General features: G+C 37.7%; 3 protein-coding genes across 6 annotated transcripts; 2 read left to right on the plus strand and 1 right to left on the minus strand.

Annotated features, from left to right (window-relative positions):
- Positions 1 to 40: 40 nt before the first annotated feature.
- Positions 41 to 5,087, plus strand: LOC137745169 (nucleoside hydrolase 3). 4 transcript variants are annotated; one of them, XM_068485072.2, is made up of 12 exons: positions 41 to 415; positions 963 to 1,142; positions 1,263 to 1,373; positions 1,559 to 1,864; positions 1,937 to 2,113; positions 2,237 to 2,521; positions 2,634 to 2,756; positions 2,884 to 3,081; positions 3,312 to 3,565; positions 3,691 to 3,865; positions 3,958 to 4,260; positions 4,706 to 5,087. In XM_068485072.2, exons 1-12 carry the CDS (start codon positions 239 to 241, stop codon positions 4,994 to 4,996), a joined length of 2,580 nt encoding a protein of 859 aa, XP_068341173.2. In that variant the 5' UTR covers positions 41 to 238; the 3' UTR covers positions 4,997 to 5,087. The 4 variants fall into 4 exon arrangements, with proteins under 4 accessions (XP_068341173.2, XP_088537198.1, XP_088537197.1 ...); XM_088681072.1 differs by having other exon boundaries at positions 111 to 415; positions 1,000 to 1,142; XM_088681071.1 differs by having other exon boundaries at positions 111 to 334.
- Positions 5,088 to 5,633: 546 nt separating this feature from the next.
- On the plus strand, positions 5,634 to 17,340 carry LOC137745462 (nucleoside hydrolase 3-like). Its single transcript, XM_088681613.1, has 14 exons — positions 5,634 to 6,135; positions 6,308 to 6,435; positions 10,326 to 10,520; positions 10,610 to 10,789; positions 14,008 to 14,338; positions 14,369 to 14,424; positions 14,496 to 14,672; positions 14,799 to 15,083; positions 15,194 to 15,316; positions 15,445 to 15,642; positions 15,864 to 16,117; positions 16,224 to 16,398; positions 16,491 to 16,793; positions 16,971 to 17,340. The coding sequence occupies exons 1-14, from the start codon at positions 5,634 to 5,636 to the stop codon at positions 17,199 to 17,201; spliced, it is 3,138 nt and encodes a 1,045-aa protein (XP_088537739.1). The 3' UTR covers positions 17,202 to 17,340.
- Positions 17,341 to 19,388: 2,048 nt separating this feature from the next.
- On the minus strand, positions 19,389 to 21,167 carry LOC137745950 (histidine-containing phosphotransfer protein 1). Its single transcript, XM_068485981.2, has 6 exons — positions 20,936 to 21,167; positions 20,673 to 20,803; positions 20,463 to 20,531; positions 20,003 to 20,074; positions 19,809 to 19,881; positions 19,389 to 19,714 (listed from the first exon to the last, which is right to left on the minus strand). Exons 1-6 carry the CDS (start codon positions 21,026 to 21,028, stop codon positions 19,670 to 19,672), a joined length of 483 nt encoding a protein of 160 aa, XP_068342082.2. The 5' UTR covers positions 21,029 to 21,167; the 3' UTR covers positions 19,389 to 19,669.
- Positions 21,168 to 22,713: the final 1,546 nt, after the last annotated feature.

Consider the following 22,713-nt stretch of genomic DNA (forward strand, 5'->3'; position numbering starts at 1 on the left):
TAAAATTTATCTAATGGTGATCATCATTGTGAAGAGCATCACATCAATCGAGGATGCTGACTAAAAACATTCTCTAATAAAAAATAAAAAGTTAAGATTCTGTCCACAATTTTGTTTACGGAAAACTAAAAACTAGTATTTTAATGTTTTTGATTGGACTTAAAAAGTCAAGCTGGTAAGTTGAACTTGCGTCTTCCCCACTTGGAATTGGAACCCAGATATCACGTTGAAGAGGGCGATGATGGTGGGAAGAGCTGTTTGGATGCTGACTGTGATTGGATGGCTTGGAGTTGTGCAGCTTAACCCAGTGGAAGCTCACCCTCACCGGATTCTGGTAGATACAGATGTGAACGTTGACGATGTTCTTGCTTTCTTTTATCTCTTGAAGCAAAACAAGTCGGAATTCGACTTAATGGTTTCATCCTCTTCTCCGTTTTCTGCATTTCATCAATTTTTCGTCCTAGAAATGTTGTAAATTTTGATTCTTTAAGCTTCACACAGAATTGGTGCACTTCACTGTAAACTGAATTTGATAATTCATGTTAAGTTGAAGATAATTGTTGGGTTTGTTTGGAACCGGATATGTAGGAAGCACTTTTTCTATAAGCGTTTTTGAATTTTGATAGAATTGCTTCTAAATTGAAATTTTTGTTGTAAGTCCAAGTTCTTTCTGAAAAAAGCAGTTGGAAGGGCATGTGCTTGTTCAGGAAGCACGTATATCAGTCATATATCACTTTTAACTTTTATTTGCTAAGTGCAGTCATAGGCGTTTTTGGTTGTCAGAAAGTGATTTTAGCCCGTCTAGAAACACTGCCAAACGGACCGGACCCATAATTAACAGCAGTAATAGTTGAGTTCACTTTGGAAAAACTGTTGCTGGCCAAAGAAAGGTCACGATGTGCCATTTTGTATGAACTATATGTCAATGGTGATAGATTATAAGGTAATTGAGGTTTGTGCAGGCAATTACTATTAATACAAATGGATGGAACGATGCAGGGCACGCTGTTAATTATGTATATGACATTCTTTCTGTGATGGATCGTGATGACATTCCGGTTGGTGTTGGAGGTGAAGGTGGTATTTTGCCAAATGATACCATCCAGCCTAATGTTGGAGGTTATCTTCCTATTATTGACCAGGTGTGTGTATAGCCGAAAATTGTTCAACTTCAACCAAACTAGTTTACCGATTATTTACTTTAACAGCTTGTTATGAGTTTGAGTGTCACGGTCATACCAAACTTCGGGTTTTGTTTACAGGGACCGTCCACTGCAGGTGGCTGTAGATACAGACAATCAATACCACCGGGCCAAGGTGGTCGTCTAGATGTAAATACAAACTATGGCTTACGCAAGGCTTTACTTCCTAAGGTGCCAAATCGTAGCCCAATTTTGCTTTCCTGATTTAGTTTTACAATTTAGAGTCTGTTGAACTAGGCAATCATTATATAAATGCAGGTAACGTCATGTTATATGTAGCAATTATATATATATATATATATATGTATGTATGTATGTATGTATGTATGTATTTATTTCTGTGATTACATGAACAGGGTAACAGAAAATATGTACCGCTTCAGCAACCTAAAGCTCAGCAAGTGATGAAAGACGCGATATCTTCAGGTCCCATCACTGTGTTTCTTATGGGTATTCAGACAAATTTTGCCATTTTTCTTATGACAAATCCTCATTTAAAGAAAAATATTAAGCATATATATGCCATGGGAGGTGCTGTCAGATCAACCTGCTCCAGAAATGCCTCTTCAGTGATGTGTGGTGACATTGGTAATCTGTTTCAACAAGACAGCAATCCGTATGGAGAGTACAATATCTTTGGAGATCCTTTTGCTGCGTACACGGTATATAGTTGTTTGATGGTCATTCTGTGCTTAGTTAAAGTACTATATTGGTATTGATTATGGACATATCAGGTATTGCATTCTGGCATTCCAGTTACGCTCGTTCCTCTGGATGCAACAAGAACGATTCCTCTAGATGAGCCTTTTTTCAAAGCATTTGAGCAGAAACAGGATACATATGAGGCACAATATAGCTTCCAGACCTTGAAAATGGTTCGTGATACATGGTCGAACGATGAATTTTATAAGGTAGTTTCCTGTGATATCTTCTTCTATGTCTGAGCTACAATTCTGCAATTATGCAATGATTCTTAATATTAAGATAAATGTCTACCTCTGATATATATTCATGAGTTATTGACTATTTTGCAGGAATTTTGCATCTGGGATGCTTTTATGGTTGGTGTAGCGTTATCTCAAATGCGTACTTTAGAGAGAGATCACAGAGAAAATGAATTTGCTAAATTGGTGTACATGAACCTCACAGTGATTACTTCAAACAGACCTTATGGAATATCAGATGGTTCAAACCCTCTCATCGATGGGCGTTTGATCCCAAAGTTCGGCGTACAGAAGAATGGTGTGCACAGTGGTCATGTTCAGATGGGAATGAAAGACCCATTTTGCCTCGTCAAAGAGGGGAAAGGAAAATGTCAGGTATGCTTTCAGTTACTACTCCAGTTTCTTTGTTATACGTTTATTAGGTTCTTGATAACTCTACGCCTTTTTAAGTTTTAAGAACTAACTGAAGTTTAGACAATTCTAATAGGATGGTTACACAAAGGAGACAATTGGCGCGGAAGCAGTTAGCGTACTTGTTGCAACAGGAGCTAAGCGAGATCATGACAGTAACAGTACTCGTGCCAAATATTTCTACGACAGTTTCTTGGATGTAAGTATATGATTAAAATTATCAATTTTAGGTCCTTTCAGTTATGACATACAAAAGTTTGCTGGAGAAAAATTTTCCCCTTGTACTTGATTCAGAATGATAATCTCCATAATTGTGTCAAATGCAGGTTATAAATCGACCTAAGAAAACTGAACGCCCGAATATTAGAACACAGCTTCCACTCCACGAGAGCGTACTTCACAAACCAGATTTCGGAAAGAAATTGATGGGTAAAGCTCTAGTATTTGATATGGATATGAGTGCTGGGGACTTTCTAGTTCTTCTGTATCTCCTAAAATTACCTGTGGAAAGGATCAACCTCAAGGTACGACACCTGCCTTTGTAAGCTTTTTGAGGTTTAGTGCTGCACATGCACTAATTCAAATGAATAGCCTAACTGAGTAGCATTGTAGGGCGGCATGCTAGAAATTACACAATTTAAATACAATCAATAGTATCTATATGTTGTGGCTCTACTACTAGCTTCCGGGTTCGACATACATGCCTTTGAAGAATGAAGATAAAGCTCTTACTAATACAAAATGATGTTTCCAGGGAATACTAGTTAGTGCTAATGGGTGGGCAACTGCTGCAACCATAGACGTTGTTTATGACATACTGCATATGATGGGCCGTGATGATATTCCAGTTGGTCTAGGAAATGTATTTGCAGTTGGGCAATCTTATTCATCTTTCACTTCTCTCGGAGACTGCACGTACATCAGTTCCATTCCTCAGGGTAGTGGTGGCTCCTTGGACTCTGACACACTCTATGGATTTGCTCGTGCCTTACCTCGTAGTCCTAGGAGGTAGCACTGTCTATTTAAACTAGCAGACATCTAGTTGCAATGATGTTGTATACTAATCTATGCGCTTGATAGCCAGATTTATTATAGGATTCCTTTATGACATGACTTCTTTATGACTATTTCAGATACAGACTAGCAACCAAGGAATTCCCCGGACTTGGACAGCCAACTTCACTAGATGTTTGGAAGTCCATTGTAAAATCACTTGATCCAGGATCCAAGATTACTTTGTTGACCAATGGACCTTTGACAAATTTAGCCGAAATCATTCTTTCTGAGAACACAGACTCAGTGGTCCAGGTAAATGTCGTCGCTTTGGAAAATTAAGCCTGAATTTGTATGTCATGCCATTATATTGGATTGACATTTTCATTGTTGTGATTTCCCTGCAGGATGTATATATTGTTGGGGGACACATTCGCCATGATAATGAGCAAAGAAATCTGTTCACTGTTCCTTCAAACAAATATGCAGAATTCAACATGTTTCTTGACCCTTTGGCTGCAAAAGTAGTTTTTGATTCGAAACTGAACATAACATTGATACCATTGGGGATACAGAAGCAAGTCAGTTCCTTTCAGAATATTCTTGATAAATTAAAGCTAACAGGTACGACTCCTGAAGCTATATTTGCCCGGCATCTACTTTGGAGATTATGGAAACTGAAACAGAAGCATCATAGATACCGTCACATGGTAAACTTCCACACTCAGCTACGTATCCAAAGAAAATTCTTTTTATCCTGTTCTGTTAATTTTTCCGTCTGATTGAATTCAAGTTTCTTTAGTCCTGGATTGGGAGTATTATCTTCAAATACTTGACGGTTAATTTTCTTATTCAAGAATGCAAAATATATGAAATATTAAAACTTGCGGTTTCAACACAAATCCTTGGAGCAGGCAGACAATTAACTGTAGGATAGATTACGATTACGGTAAACTGAAGTTAAATGCTATGATCCACAAAAGAGGCCTCAAGCCAAAAATCTAAAGATGGTACGAAAGTTTTCCACGAATCATTAACAGTTTAAGATGAATGATAATCATTTTGGTAACAAAGTGCTAGGGTTCTTCATTCAATGCATGACACTTTGTCGATGAACTTACATTGTTTCCATTCTGTCACTTCGCACTTTCACAGGATACATTTCTAGGGGAAACCCTTGGTGCTGTAATCTTGGGTAGCTGTCATCCTCAACTAAACCCAACCTTTAAGTTTATGCCCCTCAAAGTGGTGGCTGAGGGAGATGTATCAGTGATCGCGCAGCTACTTGTTGATGAACATCAATCAAAGATGGTGAAGATACTGAGCAGTGTAAATCCAGAGGCATATCATGAAGAATTTGCTAACATATTAGGTGAACAAAAGCAGTCTGCTGTTGTAGCAAGCTTTGTTGAGGAAAATAAAATTATTGGGTGCCCAACCAAATAGTAATGATAAATTAATCATCTTCCCAACTGATGATGTTTTTCCTTGATAATTATCATGTGTTTAGTTACATTGTTAATCATTTTCTCTTCCATTTTTGGGTGTTATTTTATGCTTATCACAATTATTTATTGGAAGAACACAACCTGATTTTCAAAATTTTCAACTATCGAAAAGAAGCATTCCATAGAATCTTCGTTTTCTTATTTTGTGTCGAGCGAGAACTCATGAGACGAAGAAAAAACCTAATAGATGATGCAACATAAATTGAACAAGACTGAAAAATTGAAGAGAACCGCATACCACAAAGCTCCGCTTAGTTTTAAAATTAGCAGACGTTTGAGCGTTTTATCTTGTTTTTGCATGGTTTTGTGATTCTCTACAAGTATTAATTATATGTTTGATCTCCCTTTCCATGCATTGAACTCATCACACAAATTAATGTGATGCATGAGCCCAACTAATCCCAACAGAATGAGCCTAATACCATATGCTTATGATTGTTAGATGACGTCCGCATGCTCAGCGCATCACCGAAACTTGTGGAGTTTGACTTGGTTCAAACTCCTATCCTTTCAAGTATCTGCCTGGCTCAACAGCCGTGGACCTTGCATACACTGCATGGGTTCAACAGGATCAAATGATCCTCAGTTGGATCAATGGATCTTTGACGGCTTCTGTATTGTCTGTCGTGGCGAGCAAGAGGACTGCTCGGGCCACCTGGGAAGCACTCGAGCAGCGGTATGCTTCTACTTCCCAAAACAGGATTTTGTTTTTGCGAAATGAATTGATGCAGACAAAGAAAGGTGATCTTACTGTGGCGGATTACCTAGATTGCATGAATGCGATTGCAGACAACCTTGCTCTCGCTGGGCAACCTGTGAGTGATGATGAGCTTGTTCAGATTGTGTTGAACAATCTCGGACCTGCCTTTGAGATGACTGTCAGTGCAGCTCAAGCCCGTGATTCCCTTATTACCTACCCCACTCTTGAGGCTTTGCTGTTAACAACTGAGCATCGCATGGCTGAGCACATTGCTCATTTGGTGGAATCTGCGCAGGTCAATGCATTCGTTGCTTCTCACGGCCGAGGTGGTGGCCGCACTCGAGGGACTGGAAGAGGTGCATCTTCATCCTATCGAGGTAACTCTTTCAAAACGAGGCAATGGACCTCACAACAACAACACCTTCCGCACCATGCCACGAAGTGGCGAACGAGTTGGATCTAATGGTGAGAGAATTGTCTGCCAAATTTGTGGCAAACCTGGCCATTCGGCCCTTGATTGTTATCACAGAATGAATGCTGCCTTTGAAGGCAGAATTCCAACAACAAAGCTCACAGCAATGGCGTCGTCTCCCGTTGCTCTCAACAAACAAAAGAATGGTACCTGGCTGTTGGATACCGATGCCAATGCTCACATCACTCCTGATCTTCAGAATCTGGTTAACCCTAAAGAGTACACTGGTAATGAAACTATTTGGGGTGTAGATAATGGCTTTGGCATTTCTATCTCACATAATGGTTCAAATACATTACATACTTCCACTTGCTCTTTTGATTTGCCTAATATCCTTCACTGTCCCACTGCCTCCCAAAACATTCTTTCCACACATAAGTTCACTTTAGATAACCATTGCTACCTATTAATTTTTCCATATTTTTTCCTTGTTAAGGACCTCAAGACCAGGAAGACGCTTTTCCGAGGGAGATGTGAGAATGGATTATATCCATTTCCATGTGGCACTGGACAACTCAAACATCCAATATCTGCATTTGTAGGGCTTCGGTGTTCAGTGAATACATGGCATGCAAGGCTAGGTCACCCTGCCAATTCTATAATTAAGTTTTTAATTTCAAATAATTTGGTACCAATTCATGGTACTTCAAATGTAAGCTTTTGTGAGTCTTGTTCCTTAGGCAAAAGTACTAAGTTACCTTTCAAAGTGTCTGAGTCAGTTTCTAAGTTTCCTTTGCAACTGTTGCATTCTGATGTGTGGTGTCCTCCCATTATTTCGAATGAAGGTTTTCGTTATTATGTTTTGTTTGTGGATGATTACTCTCGTTATTCTTGGATTTTTCCAATGAAACACAAAAGTGAAGTGTTCCAAATCTTTGTCAAATTTAAAGCCAATGTCGAAAAAATGCTTAATTTGCAAATTAAAACCCTTCAGTGTGATGAAGGAGGAGAATATAAAAGCCATGCATTTCAAAAATTTCTCACTGATAATGGCATTTCACAACAGTTTTCATGTCCTAAACATCTTGAACAAAATGGAGTTGTCGAGCGCAAACATCGACATATTGTTGAAACAAGTGTAGTCATGCTTTCTCAATCTCACATGCCTAACAAATTTTGGTTTGATGCATGCTTCACGGCCATTTACTTGATAAATCGTTTACCCACTAAACTTCTCAACTATGCGTCTCCTTATGACAAATGTTTCCAAAAAACACCAAAGTGTGATGTTTTAAAGGTTTTTGGATGTTGATGTTTTCCTTGGTTAGTGCCTTATATGCAAAATAAACTTCAACCAAAATCAAAACCGTGTGTTTTCTTAGGTTATTCATTGAATCACCAAGGTTACAAGTGCTTGGATCTGTTTACAAGACGCATTTACGTGTCTCGCCATGTCCTATTCGATGAGGACTGCTTCCCTTTTAAGGGACTCACATCTTCTTCAGAAAACGTCACACATTCAGGTAATACTCAGGCCCCAGACCTATTATTCACTTTTGATAACCCTAGCAGCCATAGTTTGCCTCCACCACGTAACCTTAACCTGGCCGTACCACCACTTACCCTAGAAGTGAATCCCACTCAAATCCCTCTCGCCACCGAAGTCTCTCAACCTGTTACACTATCTAACCTCATTGAAGTCCCAAACAGTCATTCACTACCAGTGTCATCCCATAGTCCACAACCTCTACAATCATCAAATAAGCAAGTCGCAGTAGCTTCTGAACCTGTGCTCCCTATCACTGCCAGTGGTTCCCACCATCAAATTACTACACGCTCTAAGACAAGAATCCATAAACCCAATCCCAAATACGCTATGCATCTAACTGTTGACAAATTACCTGTTGAACCAACGCGTTTCAGTCAAGCTGTCAAGTCTCAAGAGTGGAGAAATGCAATGAGTCAAGAATTTAATGCATTGCAGTGATGTGGAACTTGGAGTTTGGTTTCTCATCATCCTAATCTACTGCCAAATAAATGGGTGTTCAAGTTGAAAAGACGTGGGGATGGTTCAATTGAACGACATAAAGCTCGACTTGTCGCCAATGGGTTTCATCAATAGGCTGGTGTGGATTACAGTGAGACCTTCAGTCCCGTTGTTAAGCACAGTACGATAAGGCTTGTTTTAAGTCTTGTCGTGTCCAACAAATGGCATGTCAGGCAGCTGGACGTGCAAAATGCATTTCTGCATGGGTTTCTGAAGGAAGAAGTTTACATGCGCCAGCCACTGGGTTTTGTTGACAAACAATATCATACTCATGTGTGTAAACTTCAACGTAGTATTTACGGTTTAAAACAAGCGCCCAGGGCTTGGTTTCAGAGGTTCTCAGATTTTCTGCTTGAACTAGGTTTCCAAGAATCCACATGTGACTACAGTTTGTTTGTGTTTAGACAATACGGTGTGTATTTGATTCTTTTAATCTATGTCGATGATATCTTCATCACTGGAAATAGTCCTCATCAAATATCAGATTGATTCAGCGACTGGGCACATTGTTTTCCATGAAAGATTTAGGCCCCTTTTATTATATTTTGGGTGTCGAAGTCAACTATTATGGGACTGCTATGCATCTTTGTCAGTCTAAATATGCATTAGACTTGCTCTCTCGCACCAAATTCACTGACGCAAAGCCAATATCCACCCCGGTCTCATATGGTCACAAGCTCAGTGTGCATGTAGGCGACCCGTATGACAAACCAGAGGTGTATCGTAGTGTAGTTGGCGCACTACAATACATCACCATTACACGCCCATATTTGTCTTGTGCTGTCAACCAAGTGTGCCAATTTATGCATGCTTCAAAAACTACTCACTGGATGGCTGTCAAACGGATTTTGCGATATTTGAAGGCCACGCATACTTATGGTCTTCTATATAAACCTGGAACTACTCAATTAAGTGCCTTCTCTAATGCGGATTATGCAGGGAATCTGGATACTCGGCATTTAACTGGTGGCTTTTGTATATATCTTGGTTCCAACCTTGTCTCCTAGAGTTCTAAGAAGTAGAAGACAGTATCTCGGTCTAGTGCTGAAGCTGAGTACAGGCAGCTAGCATACACTACAGCTGAGCTATTGTGGTTCAGGTCTTTATTCAAGGAATTGCATTTGCATTTGGTTTGTCCTCAAATTTGGTGTGATAATATCTCGTCTATAGCTCTGGCGTCTAATCCGGTATTCCATGCACGAACCAAACACTTAGAAGTTGATTATCACTATGTCCGGGAGAAGGTTGTTCGTGGTCAATTATTGGTTAATTATATTTGTTTGCAATACCAACTTGCTAACTTGTTCGCCAAAGGTCTGTTGTCATCTTGTTTTAAATTTCTTGTCTCCAAGCTTCCGGTTGTTCCACAGCCTGTCAGCTTGCGGGGGGCTGTTAGATGACGTGTGCATGCTCAGCGCATCACCGAAACTTGTGGAGTTTGACTTGGTTCAAACTCCTATCCCTTCAACTATTTCTTCTTCATAAGACTATTTGGTTATTTGTTATTCTGTTGTAATCTGAACCTGTGGTTGTAATCCTTTCCTTGTATATAGGGTTTTCAAACCCAATCTGTAATCATGAAAATATTATAAATACATGCATCCCACGATTGTTTGGGGTATGCAATTGAAGTGAAACTTTGAACTATTGTTTGGGGTATGCAATTGAAGTGAAACTTTGAACTAGTAAGTTTTACAATGATAACTCGTAGATATTCCTAGCACGTACATGGAATATTATTAAAGCCAAAATTACTCTCTAATACAATGCATGAACTTCCTCGTGCATGAATTTAATCGTAGTAATTCATGTCGGTAAATGCTACTTTGTTCGCATGAATAGATGGGCTGCACTAATTTATTGGCGTAACTAGTCTAGTGATATTTCTCTCCATTTTATAGAAAGAAATATTACCCTTTTTATGTTGGATTCGATTCCTATTTAGGCATTTTTGTTGCTACTTATTGCCAAAATGCATGAATATGTGTGAGAAATGAATTAAATTAATATCTGTGCAGAAATAGATATGAATTTCTAATGATTCATTAGTATTCAGTTATTTCAAATTTATAAATCTGCACCTTCTCTTTTCTCTGATCTTTTTGTAGTGTGCTGACAATACTATAACAATGATTTTCGGAAGAGTGCTTTGGATGCTTACTGTAATCGGATGTTTTCAAGTTCTGCTAAATCCCGTCAAAGCTCATCCTCGCCGGATTCTTGTCGATACAGACGTGGATGCAGATGATGTTCTTGCTCTCTTATATCTCTTGAAGCAAAACAAGACAGAATTCGACTTGACGGTGTTCTTTTTTAATTTCCTTTGAGTACCATTTGTACCTTGTTGGCTAAGCTATTGTTTAACTAGAGCATAACTTAATTTTTGCTGCAGGCTATTAGTATAAATGTAAATGGATGGAGTGACGCCGGGCACGCTGTAAATTATGTATACGACATTCTTGCTATGATGGATCGCAACGACATTCCTGTTGGTGTTGGAGGTGAAGGTGGCATTTTGCCTAATGGAACCATCATTCCAAATGTTGGGGGATATCTTCCTCTTATTGACCAGGTTTGTGTGTGTTTAGTTTTTTGTTTTTTTGGAAAATGAGGAAATATATTGAAAGAGAGAAACAAGTACAAGTGGAGTCATAGAAGACTCTGATACCAGCTGGGGATACATAGTGATATCAACCATACAGAGAAAGTAAATCTCAGGAACAGAAGATAACACTAGCTACAAAAAGCCATTAAGGCATACAAAAAATAGAGGATGGCAATGGAGTAGCCATCTTCAGACTACCAATGACGGAGGACAAGGGAGTCCATCACGTGAAAGTACCAGAACCAAGGAGGGAGAGTGTGTTGAAGCCCATTGGAAGCGTCTCACCCTCAAGTTGGCAAGTGCAGTTGCCAAATGAGCTGCTCGATTGGAGGACCTTGCCGCCGATGAAAAAAAAGATGCCAATCGTCGAATCTCAACGATAATGGGGGTAAATTCTCCATATTTTGCTGTGTGAAGGACAATTGATGGCTTCAATGACCACCATAGAATCACTCTCAATCATAACATGCTGGAAGCTTTTTGTTGAAGCTAGTTTCGTCCCTGTTAATACTGCTTCAGCTTCAACCTCTTCAACTGAAGCTCTCTTCAAGAAACTGGACTCACCACAGATGAGTTCACCACTAGAATTTCGAATAACAACTCCCACTCCAGCTTCCATCGTGGAAGAGTTCCAAGCCCCATCAACGTTAACCTTTACGCTCAGGTCCACTGTAGGGATCCACCTATGAATAGAATGATCCTCTCTACTAACAATTGATGGGAGCCTGGTGTTTATATTTGTTATGTCATTTGTACATACTGTTATATCTTGGTAAGATAGAGATGGGGTTGGGAGCCACCTTCTTGAAAACTGCATGACATCGTTCTTTCCAAATCTCCCAGCATATCACCCCAATATATAACTAAATAGTATCCCTTAAAGATGCAGATCCCATAGTAGCCATGTATAGAAGCTAGTGATCAAGAGAGGTAATTGCCTGATTATTGGGGCGATAGCATAAGCGAGAGTCGTACCACACATAGTGCACCCACGGGCACTTGATAACAATATGTTCTAAGGTTTCATCCTCCGTACCACAAAATGAACATCTAGGATCCACGCCAATGTGTCGAGAGAAGAGATTGTGTTTTGTAGGACTAGCATTTGAAATAGCTCTCCATAGAAAGTTGTTGATTTTCGGTACTGCCTTCATACTCCATATTAACTTCCATAGTTTCAGATCCACTTGATGGGATTGGCAAGGGTTAATACAAGGAGGGTCGTTAGCATGGTTCGACATTGCCCAATGATAACCACTTCGAACCGAATATTGCCCATTTCTATTCCAAGGCCATACCAACCTGTCATATTCACTAATATCGTGCAAGGGTATGGTTAAAATGAGCTCAATATCACGAGCTGATAGAATATGCACAATCTCCTCCAAGTTTCACATTCTCCTCTCTTTGTTAATCAATGACTCTACCATGGTTGGAATAGGTCCAGGGACAATCATGGAGGGAGTAGGGCATGATTGCTCCAAACAAGGTAGCCAGTTGTCTCGCCATATTCTTATCTTAGTGCCATCACCCACCTGCCATTTAGAGCCACCGTGCCATATCTCCCGACCAAGTAACAAGTTGCCCCATGCCCATGAGGGTCTTGCTCCTCTAGTAGCCGAAAGAAAATCCCCATTAGGAAAATAACGGGCTTTCAAAACCCAAACCCATAAAGCATTAGGATTTTCCCACGACCTCCAGCATTGCTTGGAAAGAAGAGCATTGTTGAAGTGTTCCAAGTTGTGTGTGACGAAATAGCAAGCAACAACAACAACAAAGTTTTATCCCATTAAGTGGGGTCGACTATATGAATCGTAGAACACTACTGCGTGTTGGGGGAAAAAACTTAGAGTACACAACTCTAACACAAGTGTTGGAGAGACAATACAAGTAAACAAATTACTTGTATTACACAAACAAATATTACAACACTCTCAAAGGACACTCTTAGAACAATGACATTCACTCACTTTCTAGAGACAAACTCTAGAGCACTCACACTCTTACAAGACTACTTACAAGGCTTCCCACTCTCTTACTTAGCTCTTCTTAATTGATTGGTTGCTTGTTGATTTGTTGTTACAAATGGTGTGGATGCCTTCTCCTTTTATAGGCATGGATGGAACCTTGGAGAAGCATGGACACACCATGCTAGAGATATCTAGATAATTCCACTAACTTCCTAAGCTAGAATTATCTACACTAAACTTGCATGTTGGTGGAAACCTCACCATTCTTCTAGACTCTTCCACCAACTTAAGAAACAACATTCTAGTCATTTCTACAAAGTACTACTTTAACTTGGATAATCTAGCTAACCAACCTTAGTGAATGTTCTAGAATTCTTTATTCTAGATTTGTGTAGGTCCTTTAATAAGATGGGGTTGATTTCTTTAACACTGCACTCAGTTTTGTGTCATGTCTTCTGTTAGGTCCAAGTAGTCTAAGTCTTTTCTTAGAGTCTCCTTCCAAGTTTTCTTACGTTTTTCTCTATCCCTTTGGCTCTGAGCCTATGTCTCGTAATCACATCTTTTAATCAGAGCGTATGTAGGCCTTCGTTTCACATGTCCAAACCACCTTAACCAATTTTCTCTCATCTTATCTTCAAATTTCGGATATTCCTAATTTACCTCGGATATCCTTGTTTCTAATCTTGTCCTTTCTCGTTTATCCACACATCCAATGAAGCATTCTCATCTCCACTACGCTTATTTTGTGTATGTGTTGTTGCTTCATTGGCGAATATTCCATGCCATAAAGCATTGTTGCCCTTATTACCGTCCTATAAAATTTTCATGTGAGTGTTAGTGGCATACGATAGTCGTATAACACATCTGATGCACTCTTCCATTTCATCCATCCAGCTTGTATTCTATGATTGAGATCTCCATCCAATTGTCCCTTTTTTTGCAAGATAGATCCAAAACGAAATAGCAAGCAAAGAAGAATTTTCTAATTTTGAGAACAAGCCTGTCTAATTTTGGCCAATGTATGAAAATAATTGGCGTTCCTGTCTCCTTAAGCAGCCCATTTTATCATAGCTTTTGTAGCCCAAAATTTTTCCTGAACTAAGCTTGTGATAAATTTTCGTTAGCAAGAATTTCTTCTGCATATTGCGCTTCAGAGAAACCCTCAAGCGACAACATTTGATATAACATTCATACAATGGTTGCACTTGATTGCAGGGCGAGTCCACAGCCGGCGGTTGCAGATACAAGCAGGCAGTACCGCCAGGCCAACATGGTCACCTAGATATAAATACAAACTACGGCGTACGCAGGGCTTTACTTCCCCAGGGTGACAGGAAATATGTACCACTTCAACAACCTACAGCTCAACAAGTGATGAAAGATGCAATATCTGCAGGTCCTATCACTGTGTTTATTATGGGAACCCACACAAATATAGCCGTTTTTCTTATGACGAATCCTAGTCTGAAGAAAAATATTGAGCATATATATGCCATGGGAGGTGCTGTCAGATCAACCTGCTCTGAAAATGTAACTTCAGTTCTGTGTTGTGACATTGGTAATCTGTTTCGACAAGACATCAATCCGTACGCTGAGTTCAATATCTTTGGAGATCCTTTTGCTGCGTACACGGTATATAGTTGTTTGATGGTCATTCTATGCTTAGTTAAAGTACAATATTGATAATGTAATTTACATATCAGGTATTGCATTCTGGCATTCCAGTCACGCTCGTTCCTCTGGATGCAACAAGAACGATTCCTCTAGATGAGCCAACTTTCAAAGCATTTGAGCAGAAACAGGATACATATGAGGCACAATATAGCTTCCAGTCTTTGAAAATGGTTCGTGATACATGGCCGAACGATGAATTTTATAAGGTACTTTCCTATGATATCTTGTTCTTCTATGCATGAGCTAAAATTCTGTAATTATTCACTGATTCTTAATATTAAGTTGAATGTCTACCTCTGATATATATTCATGGGTTACTGACAATTTCGCAGCAATTTTGCATGTGGGATTCTTTTATGGTTGGTGTAGCATTATCTCAAATGCGTAGTTCAGAGAGAGATGACAAAGAAAATGAATTTGCCAAATTGGAGTACATGAACCTCACAGTGATTACTTCGAATAGACCTTATGGAATATCAGACGGCTCAAACCCTCTCATCGATGGGCGTTTGATCACAAAGTTCGGTGTACAGAAGAATGGGGTGCATAGTGGTCATGTTCAGATGGGAATGGAAGATCCGTTTTGCCTTGTCAAAGAGGGGAAAGGAAAATGTCAGGTATGCTTTCGAATTACTACACCAGTTTCTTTGTTATAGGTTTATTGATTTCTTGATAACTCTGGCTTTTAAGTTGCAACAACTAACTGGAGTTTGGACAATGCTAATAGGATGGTTACACAAAGGAGACAACTGGTGCGGAAGCAGTTACCGTACTTGTTGCAACAGAAGCTAAGCGAGATCATGACAGGAACAGTACTCGTGCCAAAGATTTCTACGACAGTTTCTTGGATGTAAGTTTATGATTAAAATCTATCAATTTTAGGTCCCTTCACTTATGACATACAAAATTTTGTTAGAGAACCTTTTTACCTTCATACTTGATTCAGCATGATATCTTCCATAATTGTGTCAAATGCAGGTTATAAACCGACCTAAGAAAACTGGACGGCCGAACATTAGAACGCAGCTTCCACTCCACGAGAGTGTACTTCGAAAACCAGATTTTGGAAGGAAATTGATGGGCAAAAACCTAGTCTTCGATATGGATATGAGTGCTGGGGATTTCCTAGCTCTTCTATATCTCCTAAAATTACCTGTGGAAAGGATCAACCTCAAGGTACGATACTGCCCTTGTAAGCTTTGCGAGGTTTGGTGCTACACATGCACTAATATAAATGAATAGCTAACCGAGTAGTTTTGTAGGATGGCATGCTAGCAATTATACATTTTGAATACAATCAATAGTATATATGTGTTGTGACTTTGCTACTAGCTTCCGGCTTCGACATACATGCCTTTGAAGATATAGCTCTTACTAATACAAAATGATGTTTCCAGGGAATACTAGTTAGTGCTAATGGGTGGGCAACCGCTGCAACCATAGATGTTGTATATGACATACTGCATATGATGGGCCGTGATGATATTCCTGTTGGTCTTGGAAATGTATTTGCAGTTGGGCAATCTTATTCATCTTTCTCTTCTCTCGGAGACTGCACGTACATCAGTTCTATTCCTCAGGGTAGTGGTGGCTCCTTGGACTCTGACACGCTCTATGGATTTGCTCGTGCCTTACCTCGTAGTCCTAGGAGGTAGTACTGTCTACTTAACTTAGCTGACATCTAGTTATGATGTTGTTTAAGAATTTATGTGCATGATAGGCATATTTATTATATGGCTACTTTGTGTTTATTTCAGATACAGACTAGCAACCAAGGAATTCCCCGGACTCGGACAGCCAACTGCAATAGATGTTTGGAAGTCCATTGTAAAATCACTCGATCCAGGATCCAAGATTACTTTGCTGACCAATGGACCTTTGACAAATTTAGCCGAAATCCTTCTTTCTGAGAATGCAGACTCAATGGTCCAGGCAAATGCCGTTGCTTTGGAAGATTAAGCCTGAATTTGTATGTCATGCTTTTGCATTGGATTGACATTTTCATTGTTATAATTTCCCTGCAGGATGCATATATTGTTGGGGGATACATTCGCCATGGTAACGAGCAAGGGAATCTGTTCACTGTTCCTTCAAACAAATATGCGGAATTCAACATGTTTCTTGACCCGTTGGCTGCAAAAGCAGTTTTAGATTCAAAACTGAACATAACAGTGATTTCATGGGGGATACAGAAGCAAGTCAGTTCCTTCCAGAATATTCTTGATAAATTAAATCTAACAGATACGACTCCTGAATCTGTATTTGCCAGGGATATACTTTCGAGGTTATGGAAACTGAAACAGAATCATAACAGATACCGTCACATGGTAAATTTCCGCAAACACGGCTATGTATCTAAAGAAAATTCTTTTTATCCCGTTCTGTTAATTATTCCATCTGATTCAATTCAAGTTTCTATAGTTCTGGAATGGGAGTATTATCTTCAATGCATGACACTTTGTCGATGAACTTACATTGTTTCAGTTCTGTCACTTCTTTCACAGGATACATTTCTAGGGGAAATCCTTGGTGCCGTAATCTTGGGTAGCAGTCATCCTCAACTAAACCCAACCTTCAAGTTTATGCCCCTCAAGGTGGTGGCCGTCGGAGATGTATCGGTAATCGGGCAGCTACTGGTCGATGAACATCAATCAAAGATGGTGAAGATACTGAGCAGTGTAAATCCAGAGGCATATCATGAAGAATTTGCTAACATATTAGGTGCACAAAAGTAGTCTGCTTCGTAGCAAGCTTTGTTGAGGAAAAAAGGATTATTGGGTCCCCAACCAAATAGTAATGATAAACTAATCATCTGCCCAACTGATGATGTTTTTCCTTGATAATTGAAACTTGTTTTGTTACATTGTTGACCTTTCTAAGCCACTTTTGTTTGACAGTGAAGAAAAACTACAAGGAAAGTTAGAAGTCTGAGAATGCTCTTTCTCCATTTTCTCAATCTTGACTTTACCGTTTCACGTGGACAAGAGTCCTTCCTCTAAGCCTGCTCTTACTATAATAATTACCCTCCTCTGTAACTCTCATTTTTCATTCACGCCCCCTTCATTTTCCCTTATTTGATTACGATGATATTTAATAATCTAATTTAAACTACAAGAAGAGAAATTTGATGTTATGTGTAGAGAAGAGAACACATCGTCTTAGTTAACTTGGTTAAAGCCAGGTTCAATAGTTGGAAGATATCTTTATCATCCTACTCAACCAAATCATGAATAAGGATTGGAATCATGGAATTATGTGGATAGGTTGAGTTCATAATATATTCCTAATACTTGCCCTTCAAATGTAGGTGCGTAGTTGTCAACGTTTAGGGGTGGCTATCCGTACCTCATTTTATTTAACATATAAATAAGAAGGAAGAAAAAAATTGGGTTCATCTTTGGAACATGGAAAAAAAATTACAAAAATATTAGATACAGTTGGACCGAGAAGCATAAAATCATATATAGAAGATACTTAGGCACTACAGCATGCATGTATATGTAATATATAATTAATGGCATTTGTTTACACACTGCTCTCCTTTCAGAGTGTCCTGAGATTATCCCACGCCTCATTAAAATATTTGAGTGTAACTTGACCTTATACAGATCAACTTTTATAAATTACTAGCCTTGGGGTCAAGAAATCTATTAATTTAGTGGAATATTAAATAACCGACAAATTAATAATTTAATTTATCGATTGACTAATAACTTATTGATTTATCAAGATAGTTTATTTATTTATTTAAATATTATACATTGTATTTAGTTTTTCGTTTTACAAACTAACAATTCTATATATTTGTTTAATCAAGTAAAATTCATAAATTTACTTTTTTCTTTTAAAAAATAGATTGTACATTGTTCAGTGTACTATATTATTCCAATTTTTGAGATCCAAGGTGACATCAATTTCCAAGAAGAAACAAACAATGACTGAGTCATATTTTAAGAAAGTCTCGTAGACAAATCATAAACATTATGTATCAGGAAATTATTAAGTTGTAGAGTATGTTGGATCTATTTAAATATATATATATATGTATATATATATTTGATAATGTTTATCTTATAAATTTCGTAAATTATTAGTTTAACAAGTTATCCACAAGTTAGGACCGGCCAAAAATATAATAGAACCGAGGTTATTAAGTTTTTTTTTTAATTATAGAATAATCTTAAGTTTTTATCTTCTAATTTATTTGGGTAAATATATGAGAGGAGTGATCCAACAATAGTTTCTGGCAGAGAAGCTACCAATTTCCTCTTTTTGATGGAAACATTGAAAAGAAAAAGAAACGTCTTTTTCAAACTTTTTAAAGTTATGAAAATGTGGCACCATACCCTCTTTCATAATGATGAAAACTTCCTCATAAATTTCCACAACCACAAATCATTGTGTTTTTTTTTCTTCTTCAGATTTAGGGTAATTCAATAGATCGAGGTAATGTGTCCGTCTCTTTACATTTAAATTTGAATTCTTCATGTGCCACTTAGTGATGTTTTTCTTTATTGGTAAATGAGGAGTCTTAAGTTAAATTCTCATCAAAGACGAATTTGAACCACATTGTTAGCCCATTGTGAGACTTAACCCACTCTCGCACCCCTTAGTATAGATAATATCATTTCATCATTTGTTAAAATGGAAAGTTTGAATTCCCCACCTTACTTTTCTTTTTTGTAAACTAAATTAGTTTAGATTATATCTTATAAAAAATGAATTATTATGTTGGCTTTCCCTTGGGTGAATCCTACTTGAAATATGAAAAAGTAACTTTCATTGTATTAGTTATCAGATTTGAGAAATTGGTTTTTACTATTGATCGTACTCAAAGTTTACCACTCTCCCATATCAGAGAAAAAGTGCAGATGGTGACTTGTCATCATTTGGTTTTTTTTTTTATGCCAACAACAAACGAATTATTCGCAAGGGAAACTTCTACCACAAATTTAGAGGTAGAAGATTCATTAATTCACATTCTTTGCCATATGATCTCTGCTCAGCTCAGCTCAGCTCCTTTTGAGCCCCAAGCAATTTGGATGCTCAACCACATAGGAGATCAGACAAATAAAAAGAAGAAAGTAAAAACAGCATAGCTTCTCTGCATATCTAGCAACAGCCCCACAATGCGCTTCCCTCAGTTATTTAATCTGCTGTTAATCATAAAGTTCCCCTCTTCACTGGATCTCACCATTTTGCATTACCTTGGAAGAGAACTGCCGGCCGCCACAACCTGTCTTTGCAGCTACATTTGAACAAAAATAGAACATCAAGGCTTTGAGACTGAGACCTAGGAAAAAGGTTTGATATAATATGAAACGAATATTTCTTCTACTTACCTCGAAAAGATTTTCCAGTTTATTTTTCACAAGTAAATACTCATGCTTCACTTGCTGCAGACATTTTACGCACCTGCACCAATATTAAATTTTCGATTCAAAAATAGATAAGCAAATCTTCATAATGTTACTAAAGTAGGGTTCAATTCTGAATATTTTTACAATCATGGTAGAGAAGATTAAATTTTATTTACCCTTCGACGTTCTGCTCCTCGGAGAAGTTCCGGAATGCAATGCATGCCCTCTGAACTCTCTGAGCACCAATGCTGTTATTTCAAGGACCAGTTTTCTTCATCAAACACCAACAGAAGAAGAAACATGTACAACTGAAATACTTTGGAAATGTTATATTTTCAATGTACATTTCTTCATGTTGAACAAAGTAGGAAAGAATGACTATCTTCCAATTTTCCAAGAAATAAATAACTTAAAAACTTGGACTTCAGTGTAAAATACTTTCTGATATATGGCATATCTGCTTGATGATAATTGACAAAATGTCCAAATTAAAAAAATAAATCATCCAAATTAATGGAGCTTTTAAGTCATACTTAAATCTTCATTTCATCAAAACTAATAAAACTAATGGAAATTACTTCATATATATTTTTTGAATTGAAACAATATATATATATATATATATATATTATATACCTGGAGCTGCTACCCTTCAATTGGTGAACACTTTTATCCACAAATTTATAGTTAACACACTGCTGATCTCTGCACCCAAAAATTTAAAAAATAAAAGAAAAAAGAATGAAGAGATCCTGACTGTAGAAACCCTACCAAGGAAAGAAAAGTACTTTAAAAAAGACTAAAAACTTTGAATATTAATGATGGGAAAGTTTTATGAATTCTTACAGAGCTTTTGCGAGTTCATTAACAAGCCTCTCAGCATCTTGAAAGAAAAGAGACACCACTTCAACTACAAAGTCTGGGTTGTTCTCATCTTGCAGCTGCTGAAGTTGGTTGAACTGTTCATCCAGAAATGCCTTCACACAAAAGAAAAAACAAACTTATCACCCAAAAATAATAGAAAATCCAACCCAAAAATCTACAAAAACAAGCACACAAGTGCACCTGTATATAAATATATATCATCCTATACATATGTATATACTGACCTCCTCAAAGAGTGAAGCTGAGTAGTCAACCAGCTGCTTCTGCAACTGAGCAACACCATCCATTGCATCACTCTCAAGCTTTTCAACATCCATTTTTTTAATTTGAATTTTTGGAGGATCTTATGAATCCATTGCACCCTTTCTTCCCCTTTAAATAGAGGAGAACCCGATGGAGGGGTTGCTCAAATTTTTATTTTGGAGAGTGAGGAGGGAACCTCTAAAGTAAGATTCCTACCTTTGTGGGCTATACATGATGTATATGCACTCACCTTTTCTAGTATTCCTTACTTGACTACTAGCTAGCCTATTTTCTTTTTCTCTTTCCATTTTTTTCCTTTTAAAAGCACCACAAGATCCAAAACCTCATGCCATGTACCATTCACCTTCCCCTTATTTTTCTTTAAGTAATTATTTCTCTCTCCCGTAAAAAATTTTAGTAGGACTGTCACATTAGGTCATCTATCACATTGAATAGAACTGGTATGTATAAGTGTTGAATAAGACCAAAATATAGGAAGTTAAATTTTTAGGAGAGTATACCTACGATTGCAAATGACGTAGTCTGGTTATCTTACACAAATTTTTCTCCTCTCTCTCACATTTTATTTTATGAATCTAGTTTTCTCTTTTGCTTTTAAGCAAACATATTTGAGATTATATGCAGAGATAAAGAGAGATTTTAGTGCTCACAAGTCACAAGTCACAAGTCACAAAAATACACTCACTGTTTTAACTGAAGAGAAAGCTTACCCACATTTGAGTCAAATTCAAGTGACATGATGGGATAGTGACCTCAGACAATATTGTTGCATTCATATCTTCTGGATTTTAATTAGGATTTTGGATAGATTTTGTCTTTTCGTAAAATAAAAATAATAATAAATTATTACTCATCACATTAACAATAAAAGCAAAATTTTAACATTTCTAAGCACCAAGATTTTAATTTATAGAAGTTAGTATAATAAAGTATTAAACTTGGTATAACAAAGTTACTGAAATGCTTTATTGGTCATACAGTGATAAAAAATTATATGATAACTAATTTTGAATTTGATATAAAAAAGGAATAACAAATGAATATATTTAACGTTTTGATCTCCACTCTTTATATATGTATCGTTAATCTTCAAGTGAGAAGACTGCAATTTTGGATTCTAATAAAGTAATGGACTTTTGTTGTCTGGATTCTCAAATAAAAAGCATACTTTATGTTAACCACTCCACCTTTCTTTTTCACTTGCATCAATATTTAACATTGATCTCTCAATTTTCTTTTAAGATTCTTTATAATTAAATCGATGTTGGTCATGTCTTTGTTGGTTGTTTGTGTTGTTGCAGTTTGATTGGCAGCTGCCGTTCGTATCGATCATTGGGTAGTACGAGATAACTAGGGACAATTCATTCAGCACAAAGGCCTCTCTCTGCCAATTGCATAATATATATTGATTGTTTTAGTACTAAACTGGTCCTGCTCCTTCCACAAACCATGTGGTTTCAGTTGATCTTTCAATTTTAAACGTCATTTCTCTGCCATTTATCTAGGATTAAGATTAAGAGGGGGTGATTAGGGGAGGATAATCTTTGCCGGCATAGGACATGTGTCGGCAGCTCAAAGCATTGTGTAGGGGTAGACAATGTATAGATGGGATTTTGGCTGCATTTGTTTTGTTTGCATAGGTGTCACAAATTTTGAGGCAAAGTTCATTGGGTTGAAGGTGAATTTTGTCATCTACATGTAGCATGTTGCAAGTGATATAGGTTTGCAAGTTTGTCAT

This window comes from Pyrus communis, chromosome 12 (assembly GCF_041283825.1).
Source record: "Pyrus communis isolate YQ-2024b chromosome 12, ASM4128382v1, whole genome shotgun sequence".
Classification (NCBI taxonomy): domain Eukaryota; kingdom Viridiplantae; phylum Streptophyta; class Magnoliopsida; order Rosales; family Rosaceae; genus Pyrus; species Pyrus communis.

Excerpts from the sequence above, each read along its gene's own strand:
- LOC137745169 (XM_068485072.2), top strand. The coding sequence starts at position 239 with ATGATGGTGGGAAGAGCTGTTTGGATGCTGACTGTGATTGGATGGCTT. Across the intron at positions 3,566-3,690 it reads TTACCTCGTAGTCCTAGGAG|ATACAGACTAGCAACCAAGG; the intron begins GTAGCACTGTCT and ends TGACTATTTCAG. Across the intron at positions 4,261-4,705 it reads ATCATAGATACCGTCACATG|GATACATTTCTAGGGGAAAC; the intron begins GTAAACTTCCAC and ends GCACTTTCACAG.
- LOC137745462 (XM_088681613.1), top strand. The coding sequence starts at position 5,634 with ATGATCCTCAGTTGGATCAATGGATCTTTGACGGCTTCTGTATTGTCT. Across the intron at positions 10,521-10,609 it reads AGACAGAATTCGACTTGACG|GCTATTAGTATAAATGTAAA; the intron begins GTGTTCTTTTTT and ends TTTTTGCTGCAG. Across the intron at positions 16,794-16,970 it reads ATAACAGATACCGTCACATG|GATACATTTCTAGGGGAAAT; the intron begins GTAAATTTCCGC and ends CTTCTTTCACAG.
- LOC137745950 (XM_068485981.2), bottom strand. The coding sequence starts at position 21,028 with ATGGATGTTGAAAAGCTTGAGAGTGATGCAATGGATGGTGTTGCTCAG. Across the intron at positions 20,804-20,935 it reads CAGCTTCACTCTTTGAGGAG|GCATTTCTGGATGAACAGTT; the intron begins GTCAGTATATAC and ends TTTTGTGTGAAG. Across the intron at positions 20,075-20,462 it reads TTGAAGGGTAGCAGCTCCAG|CATTGGTGCTCAGAGAGTTC; the intron begins GTATATAATATA and ends TTGAAATAACAG.